The 14061-nt window shown below is 38.3% G+C and overlaps 1 protein-coding gene across 1 annotated transcript in view; it reads left to right on the forward strand.

Annotated features, from left to right (window-relative positions):
* Positions 1-14061, forward strand: part of DNAH3 (dynein axonemal heavy chain 3) — a 219892-nt gene that overhangs the window by 24643 nt on the left and 181188 nt on the right. Inside the window, exons 11-13 of the mRNA XM_028531458.2 lie at positions 3524-3660; positions 5588-5693; positions 5882-6060. Coding sequence (XP_028387259.1) covers positions 3524-3660; positions 5588-5693; positions 5882-6060 — 422 coding nt within the window. The remainder of the gene's footprint in view (positions 1-3523; positions 3661-5587; positions 5694-5881; positions 6061-14061) is intronic.

Here is a 14061-nt window from a genome sequence, read left to right on the forward strand (position 1 = left end):
GAGACATAGCAGCTCTACCTAATACATAGAAACAAACATGGGAAGGCAGCTTTTCTTGGAAAAAAATTCCAAGAAAAGAACCAACCAAAATGGAGACACACAATCTACTCAATGCAGAGTTCAAAACACTGGTTATAAGGATCCATAATGAACTTAGGGGTAGGATAGATGAACTTAGTGAAAACTTCAACAAAAAGATAGAAAATATAAAAACCAGTCAGAAATAAAGAATATACTAACTGAAATGAAGAATACATTACAGAGAATAAATGGTGGAGTAGATGAAGCAGAGGATCAAAACAGAAATTTAGAAAACAAGGAAGCAAAAAACATCCAATCAGAATAGCAAGAAGAAAAAAGAATCCAAAAGAAATGATGCTAGTGTATGAGTCTCTGGGGCAACTTCAGGCTTACCAACATTTGCATCATGAGGGTGCCAAAAGCAGAAGAGAGAGACAGAGCAAGGAATTGGAAACCTATGTGAAAAAAAAAAAATAATCATGGAAAATTTCCCTAAACTGGTGAAGGAAATAAACACTCAAGTCTAGGAAGCATAGAGTCCCAAACAAGATGAACCCAAAGAGGACCACAGCAAATACATCATAATTAAAATGCCAAATGTTAAAGACAAAGAGGGAGAGTTAGAAAAGCAGTTCATTATCTATAAGGGAGCTCCCATAAGACTATCAGCTGATTTATAAACAGAAACTTTGCAGACCAGAAGGGACTGGCAAAAAAATATTCAAAGTGATGAAAAGCAAAGTAGATAACCATGATTAATCTACTCAGCAAAGCTATCATTTAGAATTGAAGGACAGATAAAGTGCTTCTCAGAAAGAAAAAGCTAAAAGAGTTTGTCACCACCAAACCAGTATTACAAGAAATGGTAACGAGTCTTCTTTAAAGAAGAAGAAAAGGTAAAAAATATAAATAATAAAATGGCAATAAATACATACTATCTATCAACAATTACTTTAAATACAAATAGATTAAATGCTCCAATCAGAAGACATATGGAGGCTAAATGAAAAATAAAACAAGACCCTTACGTAATCTGTCTATAAGAGACTCATTTCAGATTGAAAGATACATATAGACTGAAAGTAAAGGTGGGGAAAAAGATTTTATGAAAATGGAAACAAACAAAAAAAAAGCTGGGGTAACAATACTTGTATAAGACAATATAGACTTTAAAACAAAGGCTCTATAACAAGAGACAAAGAAGGACCCAACAATTTTACTTCTGGGTATTTAGTTGAAGAAATCCAAAACACTAAAGTCAAAGGTCATATGCATGCATATGTTTAATGCAGAATTATTTACAATAGTCAAGATATGGAAGCAATCTAAGTGTCTATCAATAGATGAATAGATAAAGAACAAGTGGTGCATATGTGCAATGATATATGGCTCAACCATTAAAATGAATGAAATCTTGCCATCTGCAACAACATGGATGGACATAGAGGGTATTGTGCTAAGTGAAAAAAGTCAGACAGAGGAAGGCAAATGTTATATGATTTCATTTATATGTGGAATCTAAAAAACAAAATGAGCAAGGAGAACAGAAACAGATTCATAGATACAACGCACATTTTAATGGTTGCTAGGTGGGAGGGAGCGTGGGTGCAGGTGAAAAGGGAGAAGGGATTAAGAAATACAAATTCAAGATGTAACAATCATGGGGATATAAACTACAACATAGGGATCATTATAATATTGTAATAACTGTATGGTGTCAGATGGGTACTAGATTTGTGGGATAATCACTTAGTAAGTTATATAATATCTATTCACTACATTGTACACCTAAAACTAATGTGATTGTATATCAACTGTAATTGAAAAATAAAAAATTGTTTAAAATCAAAAATAAATTAAAAAATAAAATTAAGGAAGACATGAATGCTGTCCTGATATAATACTGATTGGAATACAAAGAGGTGAATGAGAGGCAAAAATAAAATGAAAGTGGATGAGGTCAAAGAAGGGTTTTTGAAAACTCAAAAATAAAAAAATAAGCAGAATTTTCATCAGCATTAGCAACCATTACTAGCATAATCAGAAATAATATATATTTAACTATAGAAAGGGCTGCTCAGGCCAGTCTTTCTCCTGTTGGTGCATTTTCTCACTTAAGAGTGCCATCAAAATGCCAAAGTTGAAGTGTGCTGGCATGAACACTTAGGGTGATGACAAAACCAAGAAGTCCAGGATCAGAGAGCCAGGGAAAGAAGAGATAGTAACACTGATAACTGGGAAAGGGCACTGTTGTTCTCAGCTCAGTTTTACAGATGTCCCTGCGGGGCATGGGAGTACCAGCCATGTGTAAAGGGCAACAAGAGGTGTTGCTTCCTCTTTTCATTGACAGCTTCTCCCCCAGAGACCATTCCTTTATCCTGCCTGCATGTGTCTGTTGTGTGGTCTGGATGTACCAGTTATACTGCCTGAAATAATTTCATACCCACCCTTGACCAGTGCCAGATCCTCCATCTCCTTGCTTTCAATCACTGGCCACAGCTAACTTGTCCTTCCACTGTCTTAAAAACCTGTGGATTGACCAAAGAGTTGGGAAACAGATCACTTGCACTTGCTTCTCCCCTTTCTAAACTGATGTGTCCTCCCTAATAACTCATAAGTGGTATAACCCAGGGAAGCACTCTGAAGGTCTTTCTGACACTGATCACTAAAAACTTTCTTTGTGGAGAGGACAGTGGAGGGTAGTGGAGGACAGTGGAAGGCAGTAGAAGATAATGGGTCCCCAACAGGGACTTTGCAGCCTTCATGAGTTATGCAAATGAGAACATTTTTCAGAGACATACACATACCATTGAGAAGTTGGAATGTTTGACATTCAGAATGACACTGTTTATGCCTCATGATCATCAAATCATAGATTTTGTTCCCCTGAGCTGAGAGAAGAATGTAGTATAGCTCTCCTATTCTTCAGATGAGAAAATAGAAGTCCAGAGACAAGTGGTCTTATCTAAGGTCACAAAATCAGTTATTGGCAATCAGGATTAAAACCCATGTCTCTGTTAGCCTTTCATTAGAGTTGATAGAGTTGAAAAGTTGATAGGTGGCTGGGCACCACTATGATATCCATTCAGTCACACATATTTACTGAGCACTTACTATGTGCCAAGCTCTTATTGGGCCCTCCCCAATGGTGCAGAATTCAAGTATGATCCAGGCTCTCATGGTATTTATATTCCCTGACACACCTACAACAGCTCAGTATACACTCATTTAGTGACAGCTGTGATGAGGATATTCAGACTGCGAACTTTAAGCAGGGAAGCCTAACATCCACATGGGCCTAGGGGGACTCACCAAAGATATGAGACTTGAAAGAGCAAGGATTTGAATGATGAGTAATCCACAGAGGGTGAGAGGAGAGCCCAGCCTTGTTCAAGAAAAAAAGGAACAGGAATGCAGCTGCTGTCTCTGGAAATGAACCCATTGCAGGATTTTGCCTTTTGGTTCAATATCTCTATAGTATCTTACAGTTTTTACTCTTTAGGTGGAATCTGTCCTATTCCCAGAGTTGAAGGGATATAATCTGACTCTTGGAACTATTAATCCTGAAGAAAAACTGGTTTCTGATTTTGTGGATCAAACTTTCAAGGTATTTCAGAAAAACCAAGTTGGCCCCCACAAGTAAGTTGGTTTAGCTGTAACTTAGTTGGCCTTTTTAGCATTAGCTTAGAGTTCTTAACTATCTTCAAATGAACAGTCTCTGTTCCCAGAAACCTGAAACAATATATAATATTAGTCAATACTTACTCATGGCTATTACTATTTATTCCCATTTTACACATGAGGGAACTGTAAGTTTCCCAGTGTGACACAGAAAATAAACAGGAGAGCCAGAATTCAAATTCAGTTATAGGTCCACTTTCACTTTCTGAAAGCTGTGGGGTCAGACAGGTTTTGTCATTAAGAAATTTCTAGATTTTAAGAAAGTACCATAGTGCATATGTCATATGTTGTGCTGCAGCTTCAGCAAGGTGTAGGGCAGCACCCCTTCATTTAATTCAACAGACTGATACTTCTGCAGTGAAAACTATGAATATTCACACCAATAGCCTCACATTAGTTTAGGGTAGCTTTTGCTATCAAATGAATTTTGAAGCAACTTTCCATTTTCAGAGCTTTCTGGACTCAGATATTAAAGAAAAAGATTGAGGAGAAGTTATCTTTTTTTTTAAATCAGTTCTTTTTTTTAAGATTTTATTTATTTATTTTATTTTTAGGGAGGGGAGAGAGAGAGAGAGAGAGGGAGAGAAACATCAATGTGCGGTTGCTGGGGGTTATGGCCTGCAACCCAGGAATGTACCCTGGCTGGGAATCGAACCTGGGACACTTTGGTTCCCAACCCGCGCTCAATCCACTGAGCTATGCCAGCCAGGGCTGAGAAGTTATCTAAATGTTCCTTAGTAATAACACTGTGGAACATCTGCCATTTGCTCATTTGAGTAGTCACAAGTTTAAGGTGATCACAGAATACAGCTTCCAGCTTCTAAACTGAGGCACTTTAAGAATGAAGAGGTATAACCTGGACTGTCCCATGCAAACCAGTACATATGGTCACCCTAAGCTGGGGCTGCTTGACTATGGCTCTATTCATATTCGAGAACAGAAAATTCTAGATTGTGGAGCTGTCCTGTACATGGAGACTTCTTAGTAGTATTTCTGGCCTCTACCCATTTGATGCTGGTAGGATTCTCCATTAGTTGTGACAACAGAAAATGACCCCAGACATAGCCAACTGTCCCCTAGAAGCAAAATCACCTCAGTGTTGAGAATTACTGCTACACTAGTCTGAAAATCATTGACTTAGATTTAGAAGCTCCTATCTCCTGCTTTTGGTTTGAAGCATCAATTTGAAACCCCCATTATCCCTGTTTATGGAGCATCATGCATGCAGTTTGCTCTTTAGATGGCAGCTCCATGGCTTCTTCTGTGCCTCGGTTTCAGAGTCTCTGAAGTGTTGATCAACTTTTGGAAGTGTACTATTGGATCCCACAAATTTAATTCTGCTTATTCTATATCATCTTTATTTTCATTTAAACTTACTTTATGTCAGAACATCCCAAACACATCCTCCAACTTGAGGGAAATCTTCCCAGCCATTTTTACATGATCTGTAACACAGAGAGAAACAATTCTGCTCAATTGATTTTAGGTTCATTAGTTCAAAGTTTTCATCTTAAAATTTAGACATAGAATTTTAGATCTGGAAGGAGTGTTAGGAAATAATGTTTATTGCATGCCTACTGTATGTCTTAACTGCTTTATATATACATTGTTACAGTTATGCTACGGGGTGTTACATTTCCATTTCAAGACACTGGTCTTTAGAAAAGAGAAATATTTTTGTCTCAGTTTATGTAGCTAGTAGGTAACAAAATTGGAATTTTCAACCAAAGTTCCAAATTTCTAGTTCAGTGCACCTTTTGCCACTTTATATTTTTCTGTCTTGGTTTGGGTTGATTTTTATGTTGTATTTCTTCATTTGCCACTCTGACTAATCTGATTTGGTGGTCTGTATTTTTGTTTGCTTTTATGCTCTTCAATATGGAAGATACTTAAATGTCTACAAAAAGTACAATGACTTATTGGACAATATGGCAGAGCAAAACATCACTGCATTCCTGAAAGAAAATCATGATATTGAGGATTTTGTGATGGTAGGAGATGCCACTTGACATTTCATATCTTGGTGATATGTGTTGCAAACAATTCAATGAGTAGTCAGTGGGTTTCCTTAGTTTACACTGTGCTCAACATTGGACTAGGTTGGCCAGGTATGAGGCTGCAGGCAAATGCATAGAGACTGAAGACAAATTAAGCTACTGAATATGCTCTTCTTTTACAGAGGATCAATAGCATTAAAAAGCGGAGAAATGAAATTGCATCCATGCACATTTCTGTGCCTTTGGCTATGTTCTGCCTTGACGCCATGACCCTAAATTATGATCTCTGTGAGAGAGCCCAGAATCTTAAAGATCGTCTGATTCAGTTCCAAGTGGATGTAAACCGGGACACTAATGTCAGGTACTATTATTATGTGCATAAAAATAGTAATGATATTTGGCATAAACAGGAGAATGCAAAGGAAGACAGAATTTGCACCTCCCAAAAATGACCAGGCTGAACTTCTAGTTCAAGTTGTTTCTGCCCCAAAATGAGGGTGGCAGGGAATTCAATTATAAACTAGAAGGTGAACAATAGTAAGAAAACTACATTGGGCTTGGAGTAGGAGGGTGGGAAGTGTCCTGGAGCAGTCCATCTCTGATCCTTCAGCTTTCACTGTCTTACAGCCAATGTCTGAGAGACACTGCTTCATGGGTCTGGCTTTCTCAGGTCACAAATCCTCTGACCATCACCTAGCATATATTCAGAGATAGCCTTTAGAATCACTGCTATGAAAGACTTCTGCTGTATAGGTCTGGGGACTCTGTCATTCAATCTAAAGCCCAATATTGTGCCTTCATTATACTGATGACTATCTATATACTATTCAAAATGTTTTTGGTTGTAAGAGATAAAAGCTCAAACAGACTGGCTAAAGTAAATAAAGGAATTCAGGGCTCACATGTTGAAAAGTTTAGGAGTTGCTAGCTGCAGGCCCTCCACCCTGAAATTGGGATACAATCTTCCTCCCTCTAATCAGCTTTTCTCTTTGTGGGCTCCATTCCCTGACAGGATCTTTCTAGTGTGTGCACCCAGCAGCTCCTGGCTCCCATCTGCCCAGGTTCCCATCTGATGGGAAAAAATGGTTTCTCTTTTTCCAACTGCCTCCCAAATTCTGGCCTGTGGGACACTGGCCTGACTTAGCTCATCTGTGCAACACTGGACCAATACCATGGCCAAGAGGATGGCTGATATCTGAGTGGTGTTTCCATCTCTGGGGTGGATGTTAGCCCTACCTAGACTACAGGGACTGAGAGAGGAAGAGGGGCTCCCCAAGAAGACTTAGGGTATGGTTACCAGAAAAGGAAATAATGCAAAGAGTTGACAGCAACTGTCTGCTATTATGTCTCTATTGAATATTACAAAATAGTTAACATAACCCATGTTATTCTAGCTCTCTTCTTTAGGCAGCATTAAACTATAGACTAAAATGATTTAGGAATAATGACCACTGTTAACATAAAATATATTATATTATTCACATATATGTAAGTATATATAATTTTAGTATTTTATAGCACTTTAAGATTTACAAAATACATGTCAGAAACTCACCAGCAAATTAGTAATAGTAAGAGCTACTGCTTTTCCTACTGTTTTTATAGTTCAGTCACTGGGTAAACATTATAGATCTAGTCAGATCTTCATAGCAACCCTAAGAGGCTGTACAATTTTCTCTCTATTATGTTGATGGAAAAGGTGAGACTCCAAGAGGTTAGTAAGTGGCACATTCATGGCTTAGCCTAGTTCACTTTGACCCCAAAGTCCATGCTCTGTACCACCACACAGCTTTCTCACTGAGTGACTATGTGGTGGAATCCTGGTTTTGGAGCCAGAAGACTTGGTTTTGAACCCAAGACCATCTGTTTACTAGCTATGCATCCCCTACAGTCACCTGTCAGGACTTCAGTTTCTGTGCCTATAGAATAAAGGTTTGGGAGTGGGACAGTAAAAGATTTTCAGCCTTCCTGCTACTATAACACTTTTTTTGGAGAGTTTGAGCATTAAGAATTTTTTCATAAGCAATAGTGCATTGACCCTCATCAAAATAAAAGTATAATCCCTTATATATCTTAAATATAAGTGAAAATAATGTCCCATTGTTAACCCTCAAAATTTTAAGGATGCAGGAACTTGGTGGCTGTGTTCTGACATTTCTTTCTGCCTTAAAAATAGTGACCTTCTCAACAACCTCATGAGGTAGGTAAGACAGACAGAAGAACCCTTACTGAATGGAGGAGGAAATGAGGCTCAGAAAGAAAATCTACAGTGCGGACTGTGAACCAAAGCAGCGCAGGTTCGATTCCCAGTCAGGGCACATGCCTGGGTTGCAGGCCACAGCCCCCAGCAACTGCACATTGATGTTTCTCTCTCTCTCTCTTTCTCCCTCCTTTCCCTCTGTAAAAATAAACAAACAAAATATTTTTAAAAAGAACACAAAGAAATTAGCATTAAAAAAAATCTAACTTGCTCAAGTAAGTGAGTTTGAATTAGAATCTTCTCATCCCGACCCTGTTTGAGCCACTTCACTATCCTAAGTGGGATGCCTTCCATTTCCAAAGGCTAGGTGCTCCCTAAAATGAGGTGCTCTGGGCAGGGGGTGCCTTTCAGTACATTGGTAAAAAAAAGTGGGCATGCCATTTATGTCCAATAAAGGTACATTGATCTAAAGTTGCTAGAAAAGTGACCTGAAATGTTGATCAAACAAGTGGGGCCTTGAGTAGAGATACAAGATGTGGAGCTCTGAGTAGATATACAACATTGTTGGGCCCTGAGCAGAGGAAGAAGAAATCATTCTTTTGATCCAGCTGCTTGTTTTCTTCAGGGTGAAAAACATTGTCCAAAAAAATGGCACCAGGCAAAAGGACACCCCAGATTGGTGCAAAATATGTTGATCTTTTTTATGCCATTTTCTACATGAGACAGAAAATACCCCTGTGCTTTTGGGTCCCCTGGCATTTTAGATAATTGGTTTTAGAAAAACAGAGGAAGGGAGAGAGAGAAATATTGATGTGAGAGAGAAACATTGATCAGATTCTTCCCATATGTGCCCTCACCAGGGATCAAATCTGCAACCTAGCTATATGCCCTGACCAAGAATTGAACCTGTAACTTTTGGTGTATATGCCAATGCTCCAACCACCTGACCCACCTGGCCCGGGCAAGGCCTGGCCTTTTAGATTTTAAATGATATAAAGAGTATATGTAGAAGGCAATGTTTCCTGTCTTCAGATTATCTCTGGATATTGCAAAGGTGTTGTGTTGGTCAGATTTCTGATATCATCAATTCATGCTTAAGACCATTTAAAAAGTCTAGCAAATAGTGGATCTGCTACCAGCATTCTGGGCCTTCTCAGGCAACTGATATTCAGGAGCAAGAATATATTTACTCTATGCATTCTCTTACAAAAGGAAAGAAAAATAGATTCTCATCAGGTAAGAGTCTATCAGACTGAGAGGGTGTACCTGCATTAGTTATGTTGGTCCAGATACTATAACAAACAGACCCAAGATACCATTTTTAACACAATACAAGTTTTTAAATTGTTGTTCAAGTACAGTTTTCTGCCTTTTACCCCATCCCAACACAACCCCCCAGTCCTCCCCACCTCCCTCCCATTTCCACCCACCTTGTTATTGTCCATGTGTCCATCATACTTGTTCCTGTAAACCCTTCTCCTTTTCCCCTGAAATTCCCTCCCTCTCCCCTCTGGTCCCTGTCAGCCTGTTCTCAATTTCAATGTCTTTGGTTATATTTTGCTTATTTGGTTTTCTTGCTGATTAGGTTCGACTTAAAGGTGAGATCATATGGTATTTTTTCTTTCATCTCCTGGCTTATTTCACTTAGCAGGATTCTCTCTAGTTCCATCCATGTTGTTGCAAAGGGTAGGAGCTCCTTCTTTCTTTCGGCTGCACAGAATTCCATTGTGTAAGTGTACCATAGTTTTTTGATCCATTCATTTACTGATGGGCATCTAGGTTGCTTCCAGCACTTGGCTATTGTAAATTGTGCTGCTATGAACATCGGGGTGAAAAGGTTCTTTTGTATTGGTGTTTTAGTGTTCTTAGGATAGAGTCCCAGCAGTGGAATTGCAGGGTCAAAAGGCAGATCTGTTTTTAGTTTTCTGAGGAAGTTCCATACTGGTTTCCATAGTGGTTGTACCAGTCTGCAGTCCCACCAACAGTGCACTAGGGTCCCCTTTTCTCCACAAACCCCCAACACTTGCTGTTTGTTGCCTTGTTTATGATGGCCATTCTGACTGGTGTGAAGTGGTATCTCATTGTGGTTTTAATTTGCATCTCTCTGATAGCTAGCGATATTGAACATCGTTTCATGTGTCTTTAGATCTCCTGTATGTCCTCCTTGGAGAAGTGTCTGTTCAAGTCCTTTGCCTATTTTTTAATTGGGTTGCTTGTCTTCTTAGAATGGAGTCATGTGAGTTCTTTATATATTTTGGAGATTAAACCCTTGTCTGAGGTATCATTGGCAAATATGTTTTCCCATACAGTTGATTCTCTTTTTATTTTCATACTGTTTTCTTTAGCCATGCATAAGCTTTTTATTTTGATGAGATCCCATTTTTTTATTCTTTACCTTATGTCCCTTGCTCTAGGGACATATCAGTGAAAATATTGCTGCATGAAATATCTCAGATTTTCCTGTCTATGTTCTCCTCTAGTACTTTAATGGTGTCATGACGTGTATTTAAATCTTTTATCCACTTTGAGTTTATTTTTGTGTATGGTGTAAGTTTGTGCTCGAGTTTCTTTTTTTTCTTTTGCATGTAGCTGTCAAGCTCTCCCAACACTGTTGAAGAGGCTATTTTTATTCCATTTTATGTTGCTGCCTCCTTTGTCAAATATTAATTGACCATAGAGACTTGGGTTTATTTCTGGGCTCTCTGTTCTGTTCCATTGGTCCATGGGCCTGTTTTTATGCCAGTACCAGGCTGTTTTGTTTACAGTGACCTTGTAGTATAGTTTAGTGTCGGGTATTGTGATCTCTCCTACTTTACTCTTCTTTCTCAAAATTGCAGCAGCTATTCGGGGTTGTTTATGGTTCCATATAAATTTTTGAAGTGTTTGTTCTATGTCTGTGACATAAGCCATTGGTACTTTAATAGGTATTGCATTGAGTGTGTAAATTGCTTTGCATAGTCTGGACATTTTGATGATGTTGATTCTTCTGATCCATGAACACGGTATATATTTCCATTTGTTTGTGTCTTCTTTGATTTCTTTCTTCAGTGTTGTGTAGTTTTCTGAATACAGGTCTTTTACCTCCTTGGTTAGGTTTATTCCTAGGTATTTTATTTTTCTTGTTGCTGTATCAAATGGGATCTTCGTGATTTCTGCTTCTACTGTTTCATTGTTGGTATACAAAAATGCCTTTGATTTCTGGATATTGACTTTATATCCTGCTGTTTTGCCAAATTCATTTATTACATCATGCAGTTTTTTGCTGGAGTCTATAGGATTTTTTATGTACATTATCATGTCATCTGCAAACAGTGACAGTTTTGCTTCCTCCTTTCCAATTTGGATGCCTTTTATTTTCTTTTCTTGTCTGATCGCTGTAGCTAAAACTTCCAGTACTATATTAAATAGAAGTGGTGAAAGTGGACAGCCTTGTCTTGTTCCTGATCTTAATGGAAAAGATTTTAGTTTTTGTCCATTGAGTATGATGTTGGCTGTAAGTCTCTCATATATGGCCTTTATTATGTTGAGGAATGCTCCCTGTATTACCACCTTGCTTAGTATTTTGATCACAAATGGGTACTGTACCTTATCAAATGCTTTTTCTGTAACTGTTGACAGGATAATGTGATTTTTGTCTTTACTTTTGTTTACGTGATGTATTACATTTATTGATTTGTGAATATTGAACTATCCCTGCATCCCTGGGATCAATCCCACTTGGTCATGGTGTATGATCTTTTTAATGTATTGCTAGATTTGGTTTGCCAATATTTTGATGAGGATTTTAGCATCTGTATTCATCAGTGATATTGGCCTGAAGTTCTCTTTCCTTGTTGTGTCTTTATCTGGCTTTGGGGTTAGGATGGTGCTGGCTCATAAAAAGAGTCTGGGAATCTTTCGTCATTTTGGGTTTTTTGGAATAGTCTGTGAAGGATAGGGGTTAGTTCTTCCTTAAATTCTTTGTGGAATTCCCCTGTGAAACAATCTAGTCTAGGGCTTTGGGTGTTGGGAGTTTTTTGATTACTGCTTCAATTTCATCTATGTTATTGGTGTGTTCAGGCTTTCTGCTTCTTCTTCATTGTGTTTTGGAAGATTATATTTTTCTTGAAATTTGTCCATTTCACCTAGGTTTTCAAATTTCTTGGCATACAGTTCTTCATAGTAATTTCTTACAATCCTTTGTATTTCTATGGTATCAGTTGTAATCTCTCCTCTTTCATTTCTGATGGTGTTTACTTGGGTCCTCCCTCTTTTTTTCTTGATAAGTCTGCTTAAAGGCTTGGCAATTTTGTTTATCTTTTCAAAGAACCACCTCCTGGATTCATTGATCCTTAAAATTGCGCTTTTATTCTTTTTGTCATTCAGTTCTGCTCTGATCTTGGTTATTTCCTTCCCTCTACTTGCTTGGGCTGTCTTCATTGTTGTTCCTTGAGTTCTTGTAGGCATAGGGTTAGGTTGTTTGTTTGAAATGTTTCCATCTTTTTTACTTTTTGTATTGATATGAAATTCCCTCTCAGGTCTGCCCTTGCTGTGTCCCATAAGTTTTGGGTTGTTTCATTTTTTATTGTTTCCAAAACCTTTTTGACTTCTCCCCTAATTTCATTCTTGACCCATTGATTATTTAATAGCATGCTATTCAATCTCCATGATTTTGAGTGTTTTGGGTTTTTTCCCTTGGGGTTGGTTTCTAGTTTCAGTCCCTTGTGGTCAGAGAAAATGCTTGGTATGATTTCAGTTTTCTTGAATTTGTTGAGGCTTGTTTTGTGTCCTATCATGTGGTCTATCTCTGAAAATGTTCCATGTGCATTTGAAAAGAATATGTATTTAGCTTCTTTGGGATGAAAGGCTCAATATATAGCAGTTAAGTCCATTTCACCTACAGCATTGTTCAATGCCACTCTATCTTTGTTGATTTTTTTTTTGTGTGGAATATCTGTCCATTTTTGATAGTGGGGCATTAAAATCCTGTACTATAGTTGTATTGCTGTCAATATCTTTCTTGAAGTCCTCTAAGATTTTCTTTATGTATTTGAGTGCTCCTATGTTGGGTGCATATATATTTACAATGTTTATATCATCTTGTTGGATTCTTCCCTTGAGTATTATGAAGTGACCTTCTGGGTCTCTTCTTATTGCTCTTTTTTGGAAGTCTATTTTGTCTGATATGAGCATTGCTACCCTGGCTTTTTTTTTCCCCGTCCATTTGCTTGGAAAATTTGTTTCCAGCCCTTTACTTTCAGCCTGTGTAGGTCTTTTGTTCTGAGGTGGGTCTCTTGTAAGCAGCATGTGTTTGGGTCATGCTTTCTCATCCATTCAGCTATTCTATGTTTTTAGATTGGAGCATTTAATCCATTTACGTTTAAGATTCTTATTGATAGGTACTTATTCATTGCCATTTTCATACCTGTGTTTCCCTCTCCCTCCCCACCTCCCTCTCCCCCCCTCTCTCCCTTTCTCCCCCCCCCCCCCCCTCTCTCTCTCTCTCTTCCTTCCTGTCCTTAAAGCAGTCTTTTTAGCATCTCTTGTAGAGCTGGTTTGGTGGAGGTGTATTCTTTTAGACTTCTTTCTCTTGGAAACCCCTTATTTGCGCTTCTATCCTGATTGAGAGGCTTCCTGTGTAAAGTAGCCTTGGTTGCAGGCCTCTGGTTCTTATTACTTGGACTATTTCTTGCCATTCTCTTCTAGCTTGGAGCATTTCCATTGATAAGTCAGCTGCTACCCTTCTTGGGGCTCCCTTGTATGTTACATCCTGTTTTTCCCTCGCTGCCTTTAAGATTCTCTCTCTGTCTTGGAATTTTGCCACTTTAAGTATGATGTGTCTTGAAGTGGGCCTTTTTGGGTCTCTTGATTGGGACTCTCTGTGTTTCCTAGATTTGTGTGACTTTTTCTCTCATCAAATTAGGGAAGTTTTCCACAATTACTTTTTCAAACAGGTTTTCTATTCCTTGCTCTTCTTCTTCTTCTCTTTCTGCTATCCCTATTATATGGATATTATTATGTTTCATATTGTCCTGCATTTCTCTTAATCCCTCTTCGTTCTTTCTGAGCCTGTTTTCCTTTTCTTGCTCTTCTGGGTGTTGTTTTCTATCTTGTCCTCCAGCTCACTGATCTGATCTTCTGCCTCATCAATCCTGCTTTTCATTCCTTCTACTGTGTTCTTCA

The sequence above is a fragment of the Phyllostomus discolor genome, chromosome 3 (assembly GCF_004126475.2).
Source record: "Phyllostomus discolor isolate MPI-MPIP mPhyDis1 chromosome 3, mPhyDis1.pri.v3, whole genome shotgun sequence".
NCBI classification, from domain to species: Eukaryota; Metazoa; Chordata; class Mammalia; order Chiroptera; family Phyllostomidae; genus Phyllostomus; species Phyllostomus discolor.